We start from the raw sequence: 18,170 nt of genomic DNA, 5'->3' as shown, positions 1-18,170 counted from the left end.
AACGGTAGGAAAATTTCCTCTCAACCGAATACCAGTTAAGAGTATAAGGAAAACACCTACTCAGTGATGTGAATGAAATTATGATAGGAGCAGCTATTAAACAAACTGGTTGTAACTGTGTCCCAAATATCTCCTGGAGGAGGAAGTAATGCAGGGAGGGGAAAACATGAAGGTTATGTTCAGTGTGGTCGTGAATCAGACAGCTGAGAGTTAATCACACAACATCTTAGCCAGAAAGAGTTAGCAGAGTTGCGGTTAAACTGGTCATGCAGAGGTTGCAGAGGCCACCCCTGCTGCTAAATGCCTTTGTCCGCACCCTACCCCTGGCTCCATATCAGACCTTTGCCCACATTCAGCATCTTAGCAGCTCCAGTACTGAACTTCTACCCACAGTCCACATCATTTTGAGGCTTCTCAGTGTATTTACCTGAATGCAGCGAGAAACCCCCATCCATCCTTTGTGCAGTAGAGACAGTCGGGAAAGAAGCTCTGGAAGTGGTGAATGTGGCCCCTACTCCAACTGTTTAATTCCAATGATAATAACACGCGAGTAGGGGCTACCCTCTTTCATAACTGTATCCGACTCTTACTTTGAATACAGTAATGTTCTTTGTTTCTACAGATCCAGAATGCTACACTTTTACAAGTATAAAATTCCTCCCCACCTGACTTCCACAATGAATTTCCAGCCAAGTCTTTCACCAATCTTCTTGCAAAGATTTTAACGGTGTGTGTTCACATTGTGAATGTTTACACTACTAATTCTTCTCTGTCAGGTCTTTGAGAGTGAAAGAGAAGAGGATATACTGTAGCTTATCTAGGTGAGGTTATTGCAACAAAAAGCAAGTCAACTTGGAAACATAGTTTATTTGACAAATATCAACATTGTTCTTTGTCATTCAATTTCCTGTAGCAATTGGAATAAGAAACATGATTACAGGGATGAATCACTTTGTAAAAACAATCCTAAACATCTCATATTACAGGAGTAAAAATGGATATTTGAATGCATGCATGCACGCATGCATACACTCAATTGCACACAACTGCTTGAAGCAATTTTTATAAAATGAATAATTCAAATAAAGACAAAACATTTCACCAACATTTTTTGGTTCATGTTTCTATGTTGGGCATTTAGTTTCCACACAGCTACACTCATCTACATGAAGATATGTGTATTTCATATGCCTCCTTTTGCTGCAAACCAGTTCCACTCTCACTTCATGGTATTTTGTGGCATGGCAACATGTGCATCCATGCTTCATTTTGTGAGTGTCAAAGGAATATCTGAGGGAGAAAGCACAGGTGAAATGTTTTGACTGATGTTCCTCTTTACACGAAAAGCGGCCAGTGATGTCAAGTCAAGAAATAGTTTTCTAGCATTTATTCATTAACTAAGTGCACTGGTCTGTGTTTTTGGTTTAGCCCGGCCTTCATCAATATGGTGCAATATTGGACAACAGTTCCCACCACCCCTGACTGTTGGTCATGCTGATTGGTGGGGATTATAGTCCAAAATATCTGGAGGGTGAAAGTTGGTTTAGGCCATTATGCTCCACTTTCTTCCCTCCCCACCAGTATTCCACGCTAAAAACATTGAAGGAAAAAGGATGGAGACTGTGTGATTTTAGATCTCTGGGAAACTCTGCTTCTACTTCCGCTTCTGTTGTCCCCCCAGATCTGTGCACAATGTTAACTTTCTTTGACTGTGGCTTGTAAGCCACTAGGTGGCTTGTAAAACTCATAAATAGTGTCACTATCAGCAGAAAAAGGCAGCAGCAAGGTTTCCTAGCAGATATCTGCTTCCATTGCTAATAGAGGGGTGCATGCTGCTTCTCCTGCTGTCCAACTCTACCAAAACAACAGGAAAAAAACAGAAAGAGGAATTGCAGAGTCCCACTGAGTTCTTGACAGGTTGCAGCCTGATCTATAAGAAGACACTGGGTATATACATGTGTCTCTCACAAAGGAGAAATACCCATGTAGATCACAACATTCAGTGCTTTGGTACAGTGTGACAGTTTGAGTCCTGATTATCAGAAGCTTTCGGCTATATTCAACACCTGTCTGCTTCTGAAATCTTAACCTAGGTCTCGCTCAAGCTGCTTAGATACTATCCAAACTTTGGGGGTCCTACCCCTGTGGACTAAATTAACAGGCTGTTAGAAGAACTTGCTAAAGGCCTCTCAGTGCCTATTCTTTTGGCGTAACACCCTTGGAAAATAAGGAACATGTTACCACTACTTTTCACTGGGGAAAATAACACATTCTTGTTTAATTTATTGGAACATCCAGTCAAGTGATTGTGTCATTATACCAAAAACCAGCCTTTGGAGAATAATTTGACGGCCAGTTAATTTGTATTATCCTGGACTCGTGGCAACATGCCAGACAGGTTGACCCCTAGAGACCTTGTGCACATACTAAAGCAGTTGTGCCATTGGCTCACCTTATTTTTCCATAAATCTTGTAGTAAAATGATAAAATGTTGAAAGTCTCTGCATGTGTAGTGAAGCAACCATATGGTAACAACATATCTGTGTGTGCAAAGTGGGCAAATATGAAACTCACCTACTTGTTACAAGTCCAGGGTGACTTAATAGTGCAACTATTATTTGCTATTTTACAGAGGGTGGCAGTGGCAAAAACTGAGGTATATTCATGCTCCAGGCTCATTTCCAGAAAATGGTAAGCAAAGAGGCACAAAGAGAGAATGCTGTGTCTGTGTTGTGCTGTAGAAGTCAAGTTGACTGAGACAGGTGGAGCAATCTTTTACTTACACAGAGTAGGTGTTGCAGGATCCTCCACAGGAAGGAACGCTGATAGGCCTGGCTGATTTACAATTCTTATAAACAATGAATTGCCTCTTCAGGTTAATTGTACAATTATGTGACAAGGGGGTACCTGAAAATGAAAGGGAAACAAAAATCCTCAAATAACTTTACCTGATTGGAACTTAAACTATCAGGAACCAGTAGCTTTGAACTTAAAAGCAGTTTTATCTATCATTTCAAATGTAGCTGCTCATTCCACACACACCCCCTAATATATGCATTTCTGCAGACATTGTTTGGTTGCAGGGCTACATTGTAAAATTCAAATAAGTGTGCATTTCAAAGGATGATTCTGTTTTGGTTCTCATATTGTTATGGAAAGCACAATTTTGATAGATTCAGTGAATCAAATATTTTCTCCTGCCCTAGATTTAACAGGCCCCTTTGAAGAAGTTTAGATAACTCTTCTTTTTGCTCTAATGCTATTGTTATTAATCAGCTGACATCACAGAAAACAGATTAGAGAAATGGATTTTTACTGGTATTCCATTGTGGTTTTGTGGTTTGGTTTTGTGTTATTGTCAAGGGGATGTCAGGAGACTGCAGGTTCTTCCACAGGTCAGGAAAAGGACTCGAGACATGAAATGCAAATAGCTTTTATTCACAAAAGTAAAAGCACAACCAAGTTCATCTAGGCTAGTCTCCCCTAATTGAAGACATTGCTGGAACTGGCATCTGGCCCGCTTCCCTCACTCTGGACTCCTCTCAAGTAGCCATAGGCTGCAGCAAGGGTGAGGGATTCCCCTCTGGGCCCATCTGGCCCATTGCTCAGCAATGGGAAGGACTCTTCATGATCTGGGTTTCAGTGGAGGAGGAGAGCTAGCTGGAGTGGGACTGCTGAGCAACAGAGGCAGTATCTGGCTCCTCTCTGTCAGTCTGAGCTCTCAGTGCCCAGCCCTGTACTGCAATGGCTTTCTTCTTCTGACTCAAACCTCCTGCTTCTATCACCTCCCAGCTTGCCCCTTCTGCAGACTGGTCCTCCATGTCCCACCACCAATGTCCTGGGCCCAAGTCCCTTTCCTCTGTATCATCCCTGGGGGGCTCTTGAGAGAGCAGCCAGTTCCAGCCCAGTTATGTGCAGTGCTTTTTTTCTTTAAAAATATTTAGGGGTACTCTCATTTTGACTCAAGAAAATCACAATTTTATAGCTCAAATCGGAATAATAAATACAGTAAATGGACAAAAGTACAAAGATTCAAAAAATGTTTAGGGGTAGGCGTACCCCTGCGTACCCTCAGGAAAAAAAGCACTGGTTATGTCAAATTGGGACTTTATAAAAGCTCTTTCACTTCCATTCATAAACTGTTGTAAAGAACATACTCACATATTTCACAGCATCCATCAGCAGCAGTTTGAATAGTTGCCTATTTTGAAAAGAAACATGAGAATATGTCACATTATAATATTAGTGCTTCACACCTTAATATTTCTCTTTTTTTGCATGTCACTCATTTTCCTCCTTTATGTACAGATTATAAAACTTTGAATCCATCCATTTTGCACCTGCTTTGTTCCTTCTTGCTCCTCACAGCTAACTCTGGAAGGCTAACCAGCGATGATGGTTTATTTCACTCGCAACCAATCATAATCTGAAGTCAATATTCAGGAATATGCAGCTGTCCCATACAGGGATTGAACCTGCAGTCTTGGCATTATGAGCACCCTGCCCTAACCGACTGAGCTACCTGTTAGTGGTTTAGTGACATAGATCCCCACACACAATCCAGCCAGCCTCCTTCCATCTGGCTCTGGAAGCCAAATGGGTTTTCTACATAGGGTTAATAATAAGAAATGTGAGTTGAATTGATAAAAGTAAGCACTGCTATAATAATACTCACTGGGACACAGTTTGATCGATCAAACACTGGGCAGGATATTGTTGTGGTACTCAATATAAACCGATCTGATACCCTGGTGCATAGATACTGAGTACAGTTATCCTGTGGATCCTTATAGGTCTTCCCAACCTGTAGTAGAAAAGAATATCCAGAAATAGGTGTTATTGAGCAAAAGAGCTGATCTTCATTTAGATTTTCCTACATTTTATTTTGTAAAAGCTCCTCATGCCAGTGTTAATTACATGAATGGTGCAATGCCTAGTTTGGCTTGATAGTGGCTGACTACAGAAATAGAATAGGAAGTTATGTTTTAACCACGGCATTCACTGGTGGTTTCTCTCCTGTTCTGAAGATCAGGAGGGTCAATTCAAATTCCCTCCTTTCCCACAGACATCCTGGGTGAACTTATGTCAGATGCAAATCTTTCTTCCTTAGTTCCTGTCCTATCTGTATGAAAAGTTGTTTTCTTCAATACCTGCATTTTGGAATGTATAGAAGTATCTCACTATTGCTAAAATCTAATTTCACGAAGGCATTATATTCCATTGTTACACATGAAGCATTCTCAGTTTTCAAAGAGAAGTCTCCTTAAAATTGTGTTTTTGAGCTAACTGAGTAATATGGTCACAACAAAACAATTACTCATAAAGAAGGTAAACACATACCTCAATGGCCACTGTCCCAGGTGAAAGCTTTGTCACACATGCTGTCTGCACACATTCACCACAGCATTTTCCTTCTTTCTGGATATAGTGGAACCCCTGAGGATGAAAAGATGCTGATGGAAGGGATGGAAGGAGCTGCCAATTTCAATTCCCCCCGTTTCTCATTTTTCCAGTCTTAAATTCAGTGGTCAACATTTTGCATTATAAAGAAAATCCTCATGTAAATAAACACATTTTTCTATTCAGTTTTGACTAACATTCACATTTTTGCAAGTGATTTTTAGATTTTCGGCAACCCCTACTTCAGATTCTGATGGACTTCCCAGTTTGTGGTGGAATCTGGAGTTTTGAATGGAAGCCCAGAAGCTACTTTAATCCACAGAATTGTTCTTCAGGCTTCCTATTCTGTCTAGCTCAAGAAATATCAGGCTTAGTATCTGAACCAAACATGATAATTATCTAGCATTTTTATTAACTAGCTGGTGTTAATGGTAGGCATCACAGCTCTCCCCTAAGTTTCCATTCTGGTGTTATTTTTCTTAATTCCCATCTTTTGGAACCACCATGTGTTAGTCTATTATATGCAGTGATGGATCATCTTCAAGGTGCTTTGTCCATAATGTACATAAGATTCATCAGATCTTCTGCTTTTCTCTCTATGGGAAAGCAACCTTTTATGGAAGCTTTCTCCCAGTGCTTCTCTCTGGAATTGTTGTTGTTGTTGTTGTTAACTACTGTAGTAGGGAAGCCATTTTCCAACCAGCTGCTGTTCATTACATTTGTCTAACCACAATAACAATGGCAAGGTAAGCTGAGTCAGCAACAGAGAAGTTAGTCATCAATGTGTCTACCTACCTGTTGACAATCAGTAGAACAATTAATTGGAGTGCACTTAATTTTATTGGTTTGGGTTTTAGGATCCTGTGTTACAGTGCAGAAGCATTCATCACAAGAGTCTGAAGGTACCACTGATCCAGGCTTAAAAGAGAGATGGTAAAGCAGAAGGGGAAGAATCTGGTAAGTAAATCCAGCATATTAACACAGAAATCCTATTAAGCAGCATGGCATTAGTGAAAGGGTGTATTTAACTAAGTCATACTCAAACTAGACCCATTGAAATCAATGGACTTTAGTTCTAAACCCACTGCTGTTCAGAATAGCTGGATATAAGACTAACAGCTAGCATTAAAATAATTATTAGATTTTCAAGGCCAAAGAAGACACGATATTAAATTTCAAATTTCATTTGCGTATTTTAAAAAGCAGCCATAAAAGTAAATAGCCCATTGAGGGCACTAAAGAGCCCACCCTTTAGGTTAAAAAGTTATCCCACCCCTGAGCTAAAGGAATATCATAGCAGTGAATTAAAGCAAGCAGCAGACCTTACCTGATACTCAATTCCTTTAGATACACAAACATTTTTTGGTTCTGTAAGTAAAAGAAAAATAATGCTCAGAAATGCTGAGATTTTCTTGACTTCTCTCCTATGGGTTTCCTGGGTTCTTTTCTCCTTTTTCTACTATATTAGTTGTAGAGAAGAATCACTCACAAATTAGTAACAAAGCATTTTGATCCAGATAGTGAAAAGACACATGATATCCCCTTATAGCCAAATGTGTTTTTAGCATTTTGTGACTAAGGCTGCACACATACACAGATAGCATGTTATTCTAAAATCAATGGAGAGCGAGCACATGTTTTTTCAACATGGTCAACACTCAGTCTAGATCTATTGCGTATATTTTGCCCCAGAAGAGTGCTTCTTCGGAAACTAGTTTCATTCCAAAAATAAAAGCTCATTGCAGATTGATTCTGCATTTCCCCATAGGGTGCCCATTTGAAAACAGGTGTAGGTGTTAGTATCCACACCTCCCTAAAAATGAAGTGGATGGGTGTATACCATGATCCCTTTTCATTTACCCAGGGTATGTAGCGGTAGAAAAAGCCACTCAAGGGAAGGGTTTTCAAACACATACCAAGTAACAACTCCTACCTCCTTGGATGGCATTATGTAAAATCAATCTAGATTTAAAGCAGCATGTACAGGATGAGCATGAATGATTCCAGATTGGGGTGTGTGGACCTATATTTTCCCGATACAGATAGGTTAGTGCGTATGTTGCTTAACTGTGCTTCCACTCCAAAAATGACATGTATGTGATTTTAGTACTTACTACAAACATGAATGGGACAACAGGCACCATCAGAAGCGGTTGCTACAATTTGGAAGCCTGGATTGCATATCTGTTTGGTTAGAGGACACGACCTTTCATTACATTCTGTGAATGAAGAAACAGATAAAATATGAGGCATTCACTTTTTCTTGCATTACGATAATGTTATAGGTAGAGAAACCCTATATTCTTCATGGGCTGGCAACAATCTACTACTGCTTTTTAAAACAGTATTCACCTATAACCTTTATACCCCACCCCCTGAGCTCAAGGTGGCATACATGGTTCTTTCTCTACACAACCCTGTTAGATAGGCAAGGCTGAGAATGACTGGTACATGAACTTCATGGCTGAGTGGGGAACTGAACCCAGGTCTCCCAAGTCCTTGTCCAGCACTCTAACCACTGCACCACACTAGCTGGTGGTGATGAATATTTTTGAACAAAATGTTCTGGATTACCCATGCAGAACTGGTGCAGTGAGGGCAGCATGCATTCTCTGTACATTATTCCAGAAAACATACAGTCTTTGTTCTGCATTAGTAAATACATCCCTAAAACTTACTGAAGTAAATAAGAGAACAAGAAGAACATACATTTAAAGAAGATTGGGCAATGTTTATTGTGAATATGTGGGGGGCAAATGTGTACACTTGATAACGCTGGCAGCATTAAGATAAATTCAACAATGTAAATAAGTTTTGATGGATGTAATAATGGAATACTGAATGGTTTAGTTTATGTGAAATATGCAGGGATTTATGGTATACAAAATGAACCATGGAAAGAGAAGAAGGGAAGTCATTGATATTGTAAGGGTGTTTCAATGAGTATTTAAAATTGTAAAACAGAAAATCTAATAAAAATTCTATCTGTCTATCTATCTATCTATCTATCTATCTATCTATCTATGTTACTGAAGTACTTGCTTACCACACACTATCTCTGTGCAGCAGGGATCTTCTGGCTGTATCCGCACTATAGGTACAAATCCTTCTCTTGTGCAAGTGATTGGCGGAGATCTTGCACAAATGTGGGGGGAACAGGAAATATCCAGTGTGTCCTTGCTACAGGTGCAGACCTGACAATCTTTTTCCCACCTCTCTCCTGGCTGTATAATAAATGTTCAAAAAAGGGGGGAAAGGGGGGGGGGAGAATGTTGACCAGAGTAGTTAATCATTCTGGGGCTGAGTTTCTACTAGAGTTTTTGATGGGGAAAGACCACAGTTCAGGGGCAGGGTACATGATTTGGTAAGACTGGGATGGACTCCTATCTGAAATCTTGGAGACCAAATGCCAGCTAGCATTGACAGTTCTGGGCTAGATAGACCTGTGGGAAAGTGTGTCTACTGTAGGGTTGTTTTGAAACTACTCTTAGTGTTTTCGTGCACTTTCCTTCCTCAAACAAAGGCATAGTGGGTTCAATCTAGCACAGTCACTGAATGAGTGGAATAACTTCCACTTGTGCAGTGAAACTTCCTCTCCTTCTCCTCCCCTGTACACCTCTGCCTTAATCTGCTCTAGAGGTTTGGGTGATACCTCAGAGCAGATCTGGAGGGAGTGCAGAGGCATACACAGGGGGAGGAGAGAAAAGGGAAGTTCTGTTGCACTTGTGCAGTAAGGTAAGGTAAAGGGGACCCCGACCATTAGGTCCAGTCGTGACCGACTCTGGGGTTGCAGCGCTCATCTCGCTTTATTGGCCGAAGGAGCTGGCGTACAGCATGACTAAGCCGCTTCTGGCGAACCAGAGCAGTGCACGGAAACGCTGTTGACCTTCCCGCCAGAGCGGTACCTATTTATCTACTTGCACTTTGACGTGCTTTCGAACTGCAAGATGGGCAGGAGCTGGGACCGAACAACGGGAGCTCACCCCGTCACGGGGATTTGAACTGCTGACCTTCCGATCGGCAAGCCCTAGGCTCTGTGGTTTAACCCACAGCGCCACCCGCATCCCTTACTTGTGCAGTATCTTCACCCAATTGCTTCTCAATCTACTGTTAAGGAGCCAACTTTTCTCATTCTTCTATGGATAAGTTAACTAGTATGAAACCATGACATGTGAGTTCCCAACCTGCTATAAAATGTGCATGACAAATAAACTCTTGCACTATATTGACTAACCATAATAAGCACAGAATGCTGTGATAGTTTGTCATACAATTGTGCTGGTTCTTGCATTGTATTTCCTCTGTGCCAGTGTTCAGCATTTTAGGCAGTATTAGCTTGTGGGCAGAGTGCAAAATATTATTCTGGCTCTATGTCAGCTGTAGAACCCATCTTTTGCACTCCTCCTTACCTGTCTCAGTAGTCCATCAGTTCCTGTGCAGCCTACAAATTAAAACAGTTGGAATATGAGACAGACCATTTCAGAAATGAAGTTAACAACACTGAAGACACATTCATATACAAATCAGGACCCCGAAAGGGTGTATGTCATATGAAAAATCATGAGAGAGCCACGGCTGAAAAAAGCATTGCTCACATTTCTAAATTGTGACATTTTCCTGATTGCTCTATCATCATGCAAGGATTGATCTAATGGGCATTTTATCCATGCTAATATAGCTAACTTCCTTTCCCAGTTTTTATTTCCATAGTACTGGCTTCATTGCTTCCTGATCCTTTCCAGGTTCCACTAATCCAGCATGCAACCTACATGCTGCATAGGCAGCTGGTGTGGGCGGGCAGTCTCATATGGGCTTCTTGGGCCAACTGTATTCCCAATTTCCCCCAATTTCCTTACCACAGACAGAAACACAGATACTATCATGGTGATTCAATTGGATCATTCCATCTGGACAGAAACATCCTTCAACAAGGTTTCCTGGAATGTCACCTTCTTCTGGATTTGCACCAACAACATTTTTTCTGTAGGATTGTGTTAACAGGATAAAGGAAAGGTCATTCAGGTATTCATACACACACACACACACACACACACACACACCATTTGATAGAAATTTGTCTTGCAATTACTCACCCACTATTGCAAGTGAGCCTTTCCATTCTTCCACATGGCTTATAGATTTGATCCCGAGAGCATCTGAGTTCTGTGAAATATTGACAAATTTCATTCAGAGTGCATTTACATTCTAAAAAGCTAGAACAAATGCCACTGAAAATATTCATGCTGATTGAGTGGGGTAGTTTCATTCACATATATTTTGATGGATGCAGGGTTGTCCTGCTACACTGGGGGGGGGGGTTGGGGGGGTTCTTTGTGTACTAGCCATATTCTTGTATGGATGAGCAAATGGATGTGGCAGTGGCAAACAACACTTGCCGCTACTTCCTAAGGATGAACACATTGATCTCCTTCAGGTCCATGTCAATTGTGCATTTGTTCATTCATAAATCCAATCTGTCCCATTTCCACATTAATTTGCATTTTTTTAAAAAATAATGCACAAATGTTCTTATTTAAATATGTATTTTATCTCAATGAACACATTTCTATTTTATACTAAAAAGCACATTTAAGAATGTATTTTGATTTTTTTAATACAACAACTGTATTGTGAAATTCAGAGAAGTGTAAACTCTGAATGAAAATTACATTCTAATACATACATTTGTCTGTGGTGTGTGGATCAAATCGGTCCACGTAGGAATTCATAGAAATATATTTCCTCACATGATGCAGTGCACACACACCATTTGAACGGCAATGCCCATCAACTTTGGGGGAGCCTAGTCCCCTCAAATATTTTATTGGGGGCAAAGACCCCTAGGAGTTGGCTCCTCTGCCTCTGCCTCTGCACAGTGGATGAGGAAAGGAAGTAGAGGATTCACCAGTACAACAGTTGATGGTATAGTACTGAGTCGGGGGGGGGGGGATCCAATTTTCTCTGTAGAAGAGAGAGAGACCCAATCTTCTAAATCTCACTGCAACTCAAAGAGGGTAGGCTGTTGTGGCTGTTGTTGTGATGCAGAAGTCAAGGGTCATCTCTGGTTTAAACTCAAGGCACAGAACCTCAACAGCTGCCTAATAATGTCAGTCGCTGACGCTACCCTGCAAAAATTTGTTGCATCCACAAAACTAGTACATTAGGAAGAAGCCTAGCTTTCCCTATTTAGTTATTTGTTTATTTTAGTGTGAACATTCAGTCATGCAGCCTTCTGTCTAAAATGGTATAGCCCTCAGTGCAGTCTCTCTCCGCTTCAAAAGATAATCTGTTTCATATTCTAATCCTTACGGGTTTTCTGAGTTGCTGGTTTTCTACATCTAATGATTTATATCATGTTCAATTGGACACAGATTTATAGGGATGAAGTGCCCTAAACTAGAAGACTGCCGTTTGGACCTTCTTTTCAAACTAACATTATACTTTGGGAATTCAGATCTCTGTGTTCCTGAGAGGGGCTTATTTTAGGCTCGTAGAGCCAGCAGATAACAGATCAAGAACGCCAGCTGATAAAAAGGAATAAAATCAACAACCCTCTCCTGGGATGTCATTCAGCTCACCACACTTCCTGTTGGCTTTGCTTCTCCAGTCTACACAGATCCCATGGTACCCACACAAGGCTGCATAGGCCTGGAGACTTCCACATTCCATGTTCTGCTTTGGTGAAGAGCAGCCATCCACAACACAGGCATCATAGTACGGCCGTGGCGGAACAGCATTGTGACATTCTGTAAAACTCCTTGTTTAATTTTAAAAATGAAGTTTATTTACAGTGTGAACTAATGTGTTCCAAATAAGAGAGAGACAAAGTAATTAAGGATGTTATTATTCTAAACTTGCTGACTGTAAGACTTAAGAGAAGAGCTATGGATTTTGCCCAATACTAGTGAGACTAGACTCACTGAAATGAATGGATTTGGTCAACTCAGCTTTGTTAATTTCTGAGTCTACCATGAGTAACACTTACTTGAATACTACCATACCTTATACTAATAATCCAGCATAAAATACATGTCTATTAAAATTACAGCAAACCCTACTTTGCATCATTACCAACACACACTCACTTTGAGCTGGTGCATAACCTTCCTTAGCTAGTGTTTTCTACAGCAATTTAATAGAGTTCACATGGGTATTTATACTTCAAAATTAAACTTGAAAACATGCATACCTATTATTATTATTTTTAATTTTTCAGCAAACTTAAAAGCAACAACCAAATTTAACCGCCTCAGTACTTGGGTGTCCATCTTAAGATGGCTACCCTGGGAATTGTAAATGTTGCTGGGCAGGATTTAAGTGATCAAAATAAATCAGTACAATGAAGAGGAACCTCAGTTTATGTAACATTCATTAAATGTAACATTAATTAAAAGTGTGCTTTACCAGATAAGTTTACATAGGGGAGGGACTACACAAGCGGCCATTTTGGATGGTGACATTTGAGTCTGAAAAGGTGCCAAGTGTTGCCCTGCATCACAATGTCTAGTGATGAGGTCCATCATTTTCCAGTCCATTGCCATTTCTGTGAAAGAATCTGCAACCTTGCCATTCCTTTTCATTGCATCATCTGTCTTTTTGTTGGTGCACGTACCTGGTCAAGATAAGAAGGTCACTTCAAGCAAAGGCTAGGAAGGCACAAGCATCTGTAAACTGTCTAGCACAAAGGAAAGTGGCAATTGCTTACCCCTTGAGTCTGTGGAAATAAACATTGCTTGCTCCCCGCCAATGCAAATAGCAATAGGGTGGAAAGGCATGGCAGTGGGTTGGAACAAGTAATGTGAGCCTGGTAACCATGGGACAAGAAGGCGAAAGATAAGCAGGGAGTACTAAATTTCACATAGTGGTTTAAAGTAAACTAGTGGGCCTCTTCTATTGATGCTCTGGATATTCTCCTCTGCATATATAACCAAGAGGAAAGAAGAAATAAAGGAGCAGGGAGAAGTCCAAATATATGGACTTCTACATATAAAAAATTGGTGAACCTATACAAAGCATGAAGGGAATGAAGGGACCTTGGCTCCTAGGAGTTGGTTCCTATGTATGGAACGCTGTTTCTTTCTCTCTCCTCTGTCTCTCTCCAGTACCAAGAAATAGTTAAAATCAAAAGTAATGACTGAAATAAAAGGCTATAAACATAAATCAGGTGCATTCACGCATTAGTTGTAGCCAATACTTACCACATAGCCCTTCAGTATTGTTATAAAAAGTGCTGAAAGGCAGGTTTACTTGAAAAGCGAGGTGAGTATAGGTGACATAAAGGCCCATTCCAGGTATTTTCACCACAACATAGTGTCCAGAGTTGGTGATGTCAATGCCATCTTTTGAAAAACTCGGTGTGATTTCTTTATTGTTATATAGAACCTTAAGAAGTAATTAATTGGAAGAATCAGAGCAGGTCAAACATAGCATGTGAAAAAGCCTTCCTAGGAAGAGCTGTATTACCTTTCCAGCTGATGAAAAGGATACTCGCATATATGAGATGCTTAGCACTATATATATTTACACTAGCACTAATCCACCCACAGGATCACTAAATCTCAGCTCTGTGTAATAGAAAATGGGTTGCCCTCCTGCCGCCATGTGCAGTTTGCTATTTCTTTGTTTTTTTAAGAGAGGTGATTTTGGTGCTCTAACTCTGGTGAGGGGAACACTGCTTTAAAATGCTACTTCATCAACTGAAGTACTATTACTGGGGGTGGGACAGGAAATATATGTTTGATACGTGGACATATAATGTTATGTTTACACACAGAGAATCTGATCAATGTGTTACCAGGTTGCTTTCTTCTCCGTTTTCAACTCCTCGTGTCAAAATGACTGTAGAGTGGTTGTAAAATATGAAAAGGCTCATAGAGCATAGAGCTCTCTCTGTGGCAGCGCAATAGTGATTGTCCAAGTAGATCCAGAAATTCTGAGAGCCAGGTGTGATTGGTTTCATAAGCAGATAGGTGCAATTCCCATGGAAATTATAATAGGATCCATCAAATGTTACATAGTGTTGATTTCCCCATCCATTGCAAGCACCTAAAAGGAGCAAACACATACGGTTAGAATGAGAAGGCCACAGGCTCACAGAGGTAAACCAAACACTGTCAAATCCACCTGTCAAACCATCCATTCAAGTTGGAGACCATCCATTCATTAGCCTACCACACATCTATCAACACATAAAATCAAAGGGACAAGAACAAAAGCCTCAAAAGGTACTATAGCAAGGAGCTTGAAGAGCACAGCTCCAGAAGGATCAAGGAAATGTAGCAGCTGGGCCTGCTGTGGGTATCATGGATGCAGTAAATGTGGACCCTTGTTCTTCACCCAGCACTTTCTCCCACAGCTGGATGGATGGTGTGCAACAATTGCCGATAAGTTTGTGTCACAATAATGAGTGCATGCAAAAGGTCCCAGGTTCAATCTCTTGACATATTATGCTAGAGCTGGGAAAAGACTCCATCTGGAAACTTGGAGGACTGCTGCAGTCAGAACAGACAGTACTGAACTAGATGGTCCAATGGACTTGGCAGAAGGAAGCTTCAGCTATCCCTAATGTTTCATTGGGCTTGTTCTGATATTATTTTAGGCTGCATTTTGCTCTTGTGTGAATCTTCCCAGTGCCTACAACTGCATGCACAATGTAACACAGGAGCTCAGCTGCCGCAGCTTCTGTGATCTCCATTCTGGACAGTCAGAAGATCACAGAAGTTAAAAGGGGCACTGTGATGCTTGTGTGCTCTGTATCTTTCTACCTACCTAGGTATGAGAGAAATGTTAATCTTACACTAATTTATAATTGAATGGAGCACATCAATGGAGCACATCAAGTGGTCTCTGAGATGTGAACAATGGAATTAGCACCTTGTTCTATTATCACTTACATTGACATTCCAGAGCCCAACAACAGCCTGATGCATCGTAGTTTTTCACAAGTGGCAATCCATTAACACAGATCTTTGACTTTTGAGGTGGGCAGCGCACATCAGATACTTTAATATGTTTCCCACCTAAGCAAGTGGCGATTTGGCAGTTTTCAAATTTCCATAATTCTTGATACTGTTGATGTATAAAAGAAAGCCACAAAAGGAATCAGTACAATTTGCTCTGCCTTGGTACTCAGTCAATTCAACTTAACTCGGTATATTTACTGCACCATAACACAGCACAATCAGTAAGTCACTGAGTCTTGTCTTTTTCTATGCAATACCATGTTTTTCTTGAACAGATTTTAAATCAGGCAATAGACAGCTGATATATGTTGGTGAGGAAGAAGCAGGGAGAAGCTGTAAGTACTAACTTGGGCTGTCATCTTTTTCAGCTGGTTAAAACTCTGATTTTTTATCATTTATTTATTTCCATGACTATAAAGTACAACAAATTCTATAAGTAGAAATAATAAAATATTACGACATCAATAAATATACAAGATTGTGCCACTTGGCTTTGATACTTCCCTAAATGTTGGCGTGTTTCTCTGTGAGTACTGAACCTTTAAAAGGTCACCGGAGGCATATCCTGGCTGCCACTTCAGAAGGGGCTTCGCTGTTGGGGCACAGCTGCAAAGTTATTCCCAGCAACAGTGCCACTGCCACTTTCCAGAAGGGGGGGAGAGGCAAGGCAGCCAGAAGGCTGGTGCAGTGCAGGTGCAGAAGTGCTCACGTCAATACACTCAAACCAATGCACAAACATTGTTTGCATTGTTTGTAAATGTTTCCTCTCTAATTTGGTCATTCTAAAACTGGATGAATAAGGCTCATTTCTCAATAAGTTTTCATTATTATTATATATTTCATTCATTTTGTATGTTAATTTTTATCATCGTCTCCCAAATTTTCCTCTCTCCGTGTCGGGGAAATCTTATTCATCTATCACTGAGCTATTCAGATTTTTGACATTGCCAGAAGAGTTGTTAGTGTAAATGTTTGAACATTTTTACACTAATGTGTTTGATATTTGAATCAATGTGTCTAATGATATTTTGTGAAATGCTACGCTGAGCTATATATTTTCTTTTATGTGTACAGCAGTGCTAGGCATTTGTAAATTATATTGTCATTTTGTTGTGGCCCAGGAGTGAAAAGAAACTATTCTATTTATTGTATGTTTCTCAAGAACAAATATGTCAGCAACAAACACTTCCCATTCTACGCTTGTAGTATCAGCAGTGCTGCTTGCTCACCTTTCTAGGAGGAATGAGGTCAGTGCAATCACTCCCAGGAGTAAATGAAGAAGCAGCTTTAACTTTAGAGTAAGGAGGAGGCTCTTTCTCACAGTTCTGATTATTCCCCTTACAAGGTCTGCTGGGGATCATGGCAGGCTTGCTTGGGACAGGAGTGGTATAGAATGAGATACATTCTCCATAGTTGAATTCAATCTGGCATGATGTATTACAAAAGGCATAAATACACCAACGTGAAGTGTCCATTGTCACAAACTGGCTACTGCCTAAAAATCCAGAGGAACAGTTAGAACAAACAGCAACATTGTGTGTGTGTGATGAGATACACACATTATAAAGCAGAGAATCATCCACTTAAAAAATAAAACACCAATCATCACCCAATGCCAAGAATAATTATTAATTTATACAGATTTTGGATGAATATATTCAGGGAAAATAAGGGTGCTGTTCACGCAACAGGAAAAATGTAAAAGTCATGGAAAAATCCAACAAGCAAGTTATTCAAGCATATACCCCAATCACGGAGTGATGCAAGATTCCAGGGTTCCAGATGCTGACCCAGGGTTTGGTTTCCTTGGAATGAGGTACAGTGGAGTCTGGGATGTCTTTATGATATATGGGGTTTTTTTACACACATATACAACCTGAGCCTAAGACGGATGGGCTCACAGCATTAATACCCAAGAAGGTCTGACTTCTTCCCTAGGCACAGCCTTGGATTCAAGCAGAAATCAAGCATAGCCCTGTCTTTCAGCTGCCCAGCCTGCAGCTTCTACCTCACATATGGAACTCAACTCTTTGTCTTTCTAACTAAGAGACAGTTGGAGGGAGGAACCTATTTGTCCTCTGGCGCAGACCATTCCCTTTGTTACCTTAACAACCCATACTTGGTAATGGCCCAAACTTGCCTGGCTATTCCAGTGATTTGAATCCCTGCTGGATCCAGGAATTGGAAGGAACTCAGACATACAGCCTACCCCCCACCACGCAAACTCACAACAATATGTAGCTTCAAAGATTGCAATGATTATTTGTGAAATAAATAGTACACACACAAAATAAGTCCATGGAAGTTATTTCAAATATGTCTGCCTTACCACTTGTTATGAGCTGTCCATTTACATTACAGAAGCATGGTGTGGATCTCATTTCTGATTTTGCTGGTGAGATGGGGAGAGCCACTGTAGCTTTCCCTAAAACAATAAGAAGCATGGGACATCCAGTTTCTTACTGAACATTTGACACCTTTCCAAAATAAACAGCAGCAGCCATAGTTGGCGAATGGCACTGACATTGAACAACATATTCCCTTCCCCTTACACACACCATGAGCAAGGAGTGGAATCCCACCATATTTAATCTGACATCCTCCTCTTGCCCACACACTGCTGCTGTCTATCTCAACAGGAATGTCCTGTTTTTCTTTATCTCAGGATGTGTGAGAGAGTTGTGCACACACACTACTATTGCCACCTGATTGAATGAGAGGGAGAGTGACCAATATGCCCCCACCACTGTGAATCTACTACACACTGGGCATTGTGACCTGTTGCTAATGTTGCCTGGTCATTGAAAG

At 40.6% G+C, this 18,170-nt stretch overlaps 1 protein-coding gene and 1 long non-coding RNA gene across 6 annotated transcripts in view; one reads left to right on the top strand and one right to left on the bottom strand.

The window, feature by feature from the left end:
- Window positions 1-306: 306 nt before the first annotated feature.
- LOC310672070 lies at window positions 307-6,359 on the top strand. Its single transcript, XR_014508380.1, has 3 exons — window positions 307-821; window positions 2,633-2,691; window positions 6,258-6,359. It is a non-coding gene; the product is annotated as an uncharacterized lncRNA (long non-coding RNA).
- Window positions 848-18,170, bottom strand: part of LOC310671482 (mucin-5B-like) — a 44,241-nt gene continuing 26,918 nt past the window's right edge. For 3 of the 5 annotated variants that reach the window (XM_083427617.1, XM_083427619.1, XM_083427618.1), the window contains 19 exons: window positions 17,692-17,787; window positions 16,592-16,857; window positions 15,294-15,468; window positions 14,195-14,445; window positions 13,599-13,782; window positions 12,805-13,012; window positions 11,979-12,157; window positions 10,494-10,563; window positions 10,257-10,381; window positions 9,810-9,841; window positions 8,447-8,624; window positions 7,515-7,619; window positions 6,728-6,768; window positions 6,196-6,318; window positions 5,341-5,436; window positions 4,676-4,804; window positions 4,162-4,201; window positions 2,784-2,907; window positions 848-1,290 (listed from right to left, as the gene is read on the bottom strand). In XM_083427617.1, the coding sequence (XP_083283743.1) occupies window positions 1,125-1,290; window positions 2,784-2,907; window positions 4,162-4,201; window positions 4,676-4,804; window positions 5,341-5,436; window positions 6,196-6,318; window positions 6,728-6,768; window positions 7,515-7,619; window positions 8,447-8,624; window positions 9,810-9,841; window positions 10,257-10,381; window positions 10,494-10,563; window positions 11,979-12,157; window positions 12,805-13,012; window positions 13,599-13,782; window positions 14,195-14,445; window positions 15,294-15,468; window positions 16,592-16,857; window positions 17,692-17,787 (2,588 nt within the window). In that variant the 3' untranslated portion in view covers window positions 848-1,124. The remainder of the gene's footprint in view (window positions 1,291-2,783; window positions 2,908-4,161; window positions 4,202-4,675; window positions 4,805-5,340; window positions 5,437-6,195; window positions 6,319-6,727; window positions 6,769-7,514; window positions 7,620-8,446; window positions 8,625-9,809; window positions 9,842-10,256; window positions 10,382-10,493; window positions 10,564-11,978; window positions 12,158-12,804; window positions 13,013-13,598; window positions 13,783-14,194; window positions 14,446-15,293; window positions 15,469-16,591; window positions 16,858-17,691; window positions 17,788-18,170) is intronic. The other 2 variants (XM_083427620.1, XM_083427621.1) reach the window with 2 other exon arrangements.

This window comes from Podarcis tiliguerta (genome assembly GCF_965153285.1).
Source record: "Podarcis tiliguerta genome assembly, chromosome: 1".
NCBI classification, from domain to species: Eukaryota; Metazoa; Chordata; class Lepidosauria; order Squamata; family Lacertidae; genus Podarcis; species Podarcis tiliguerta.
Note: the sequence above shows the minus strand (reverse complement) of the source record. Positions and strands in the feature narration are given on the sequence as shown.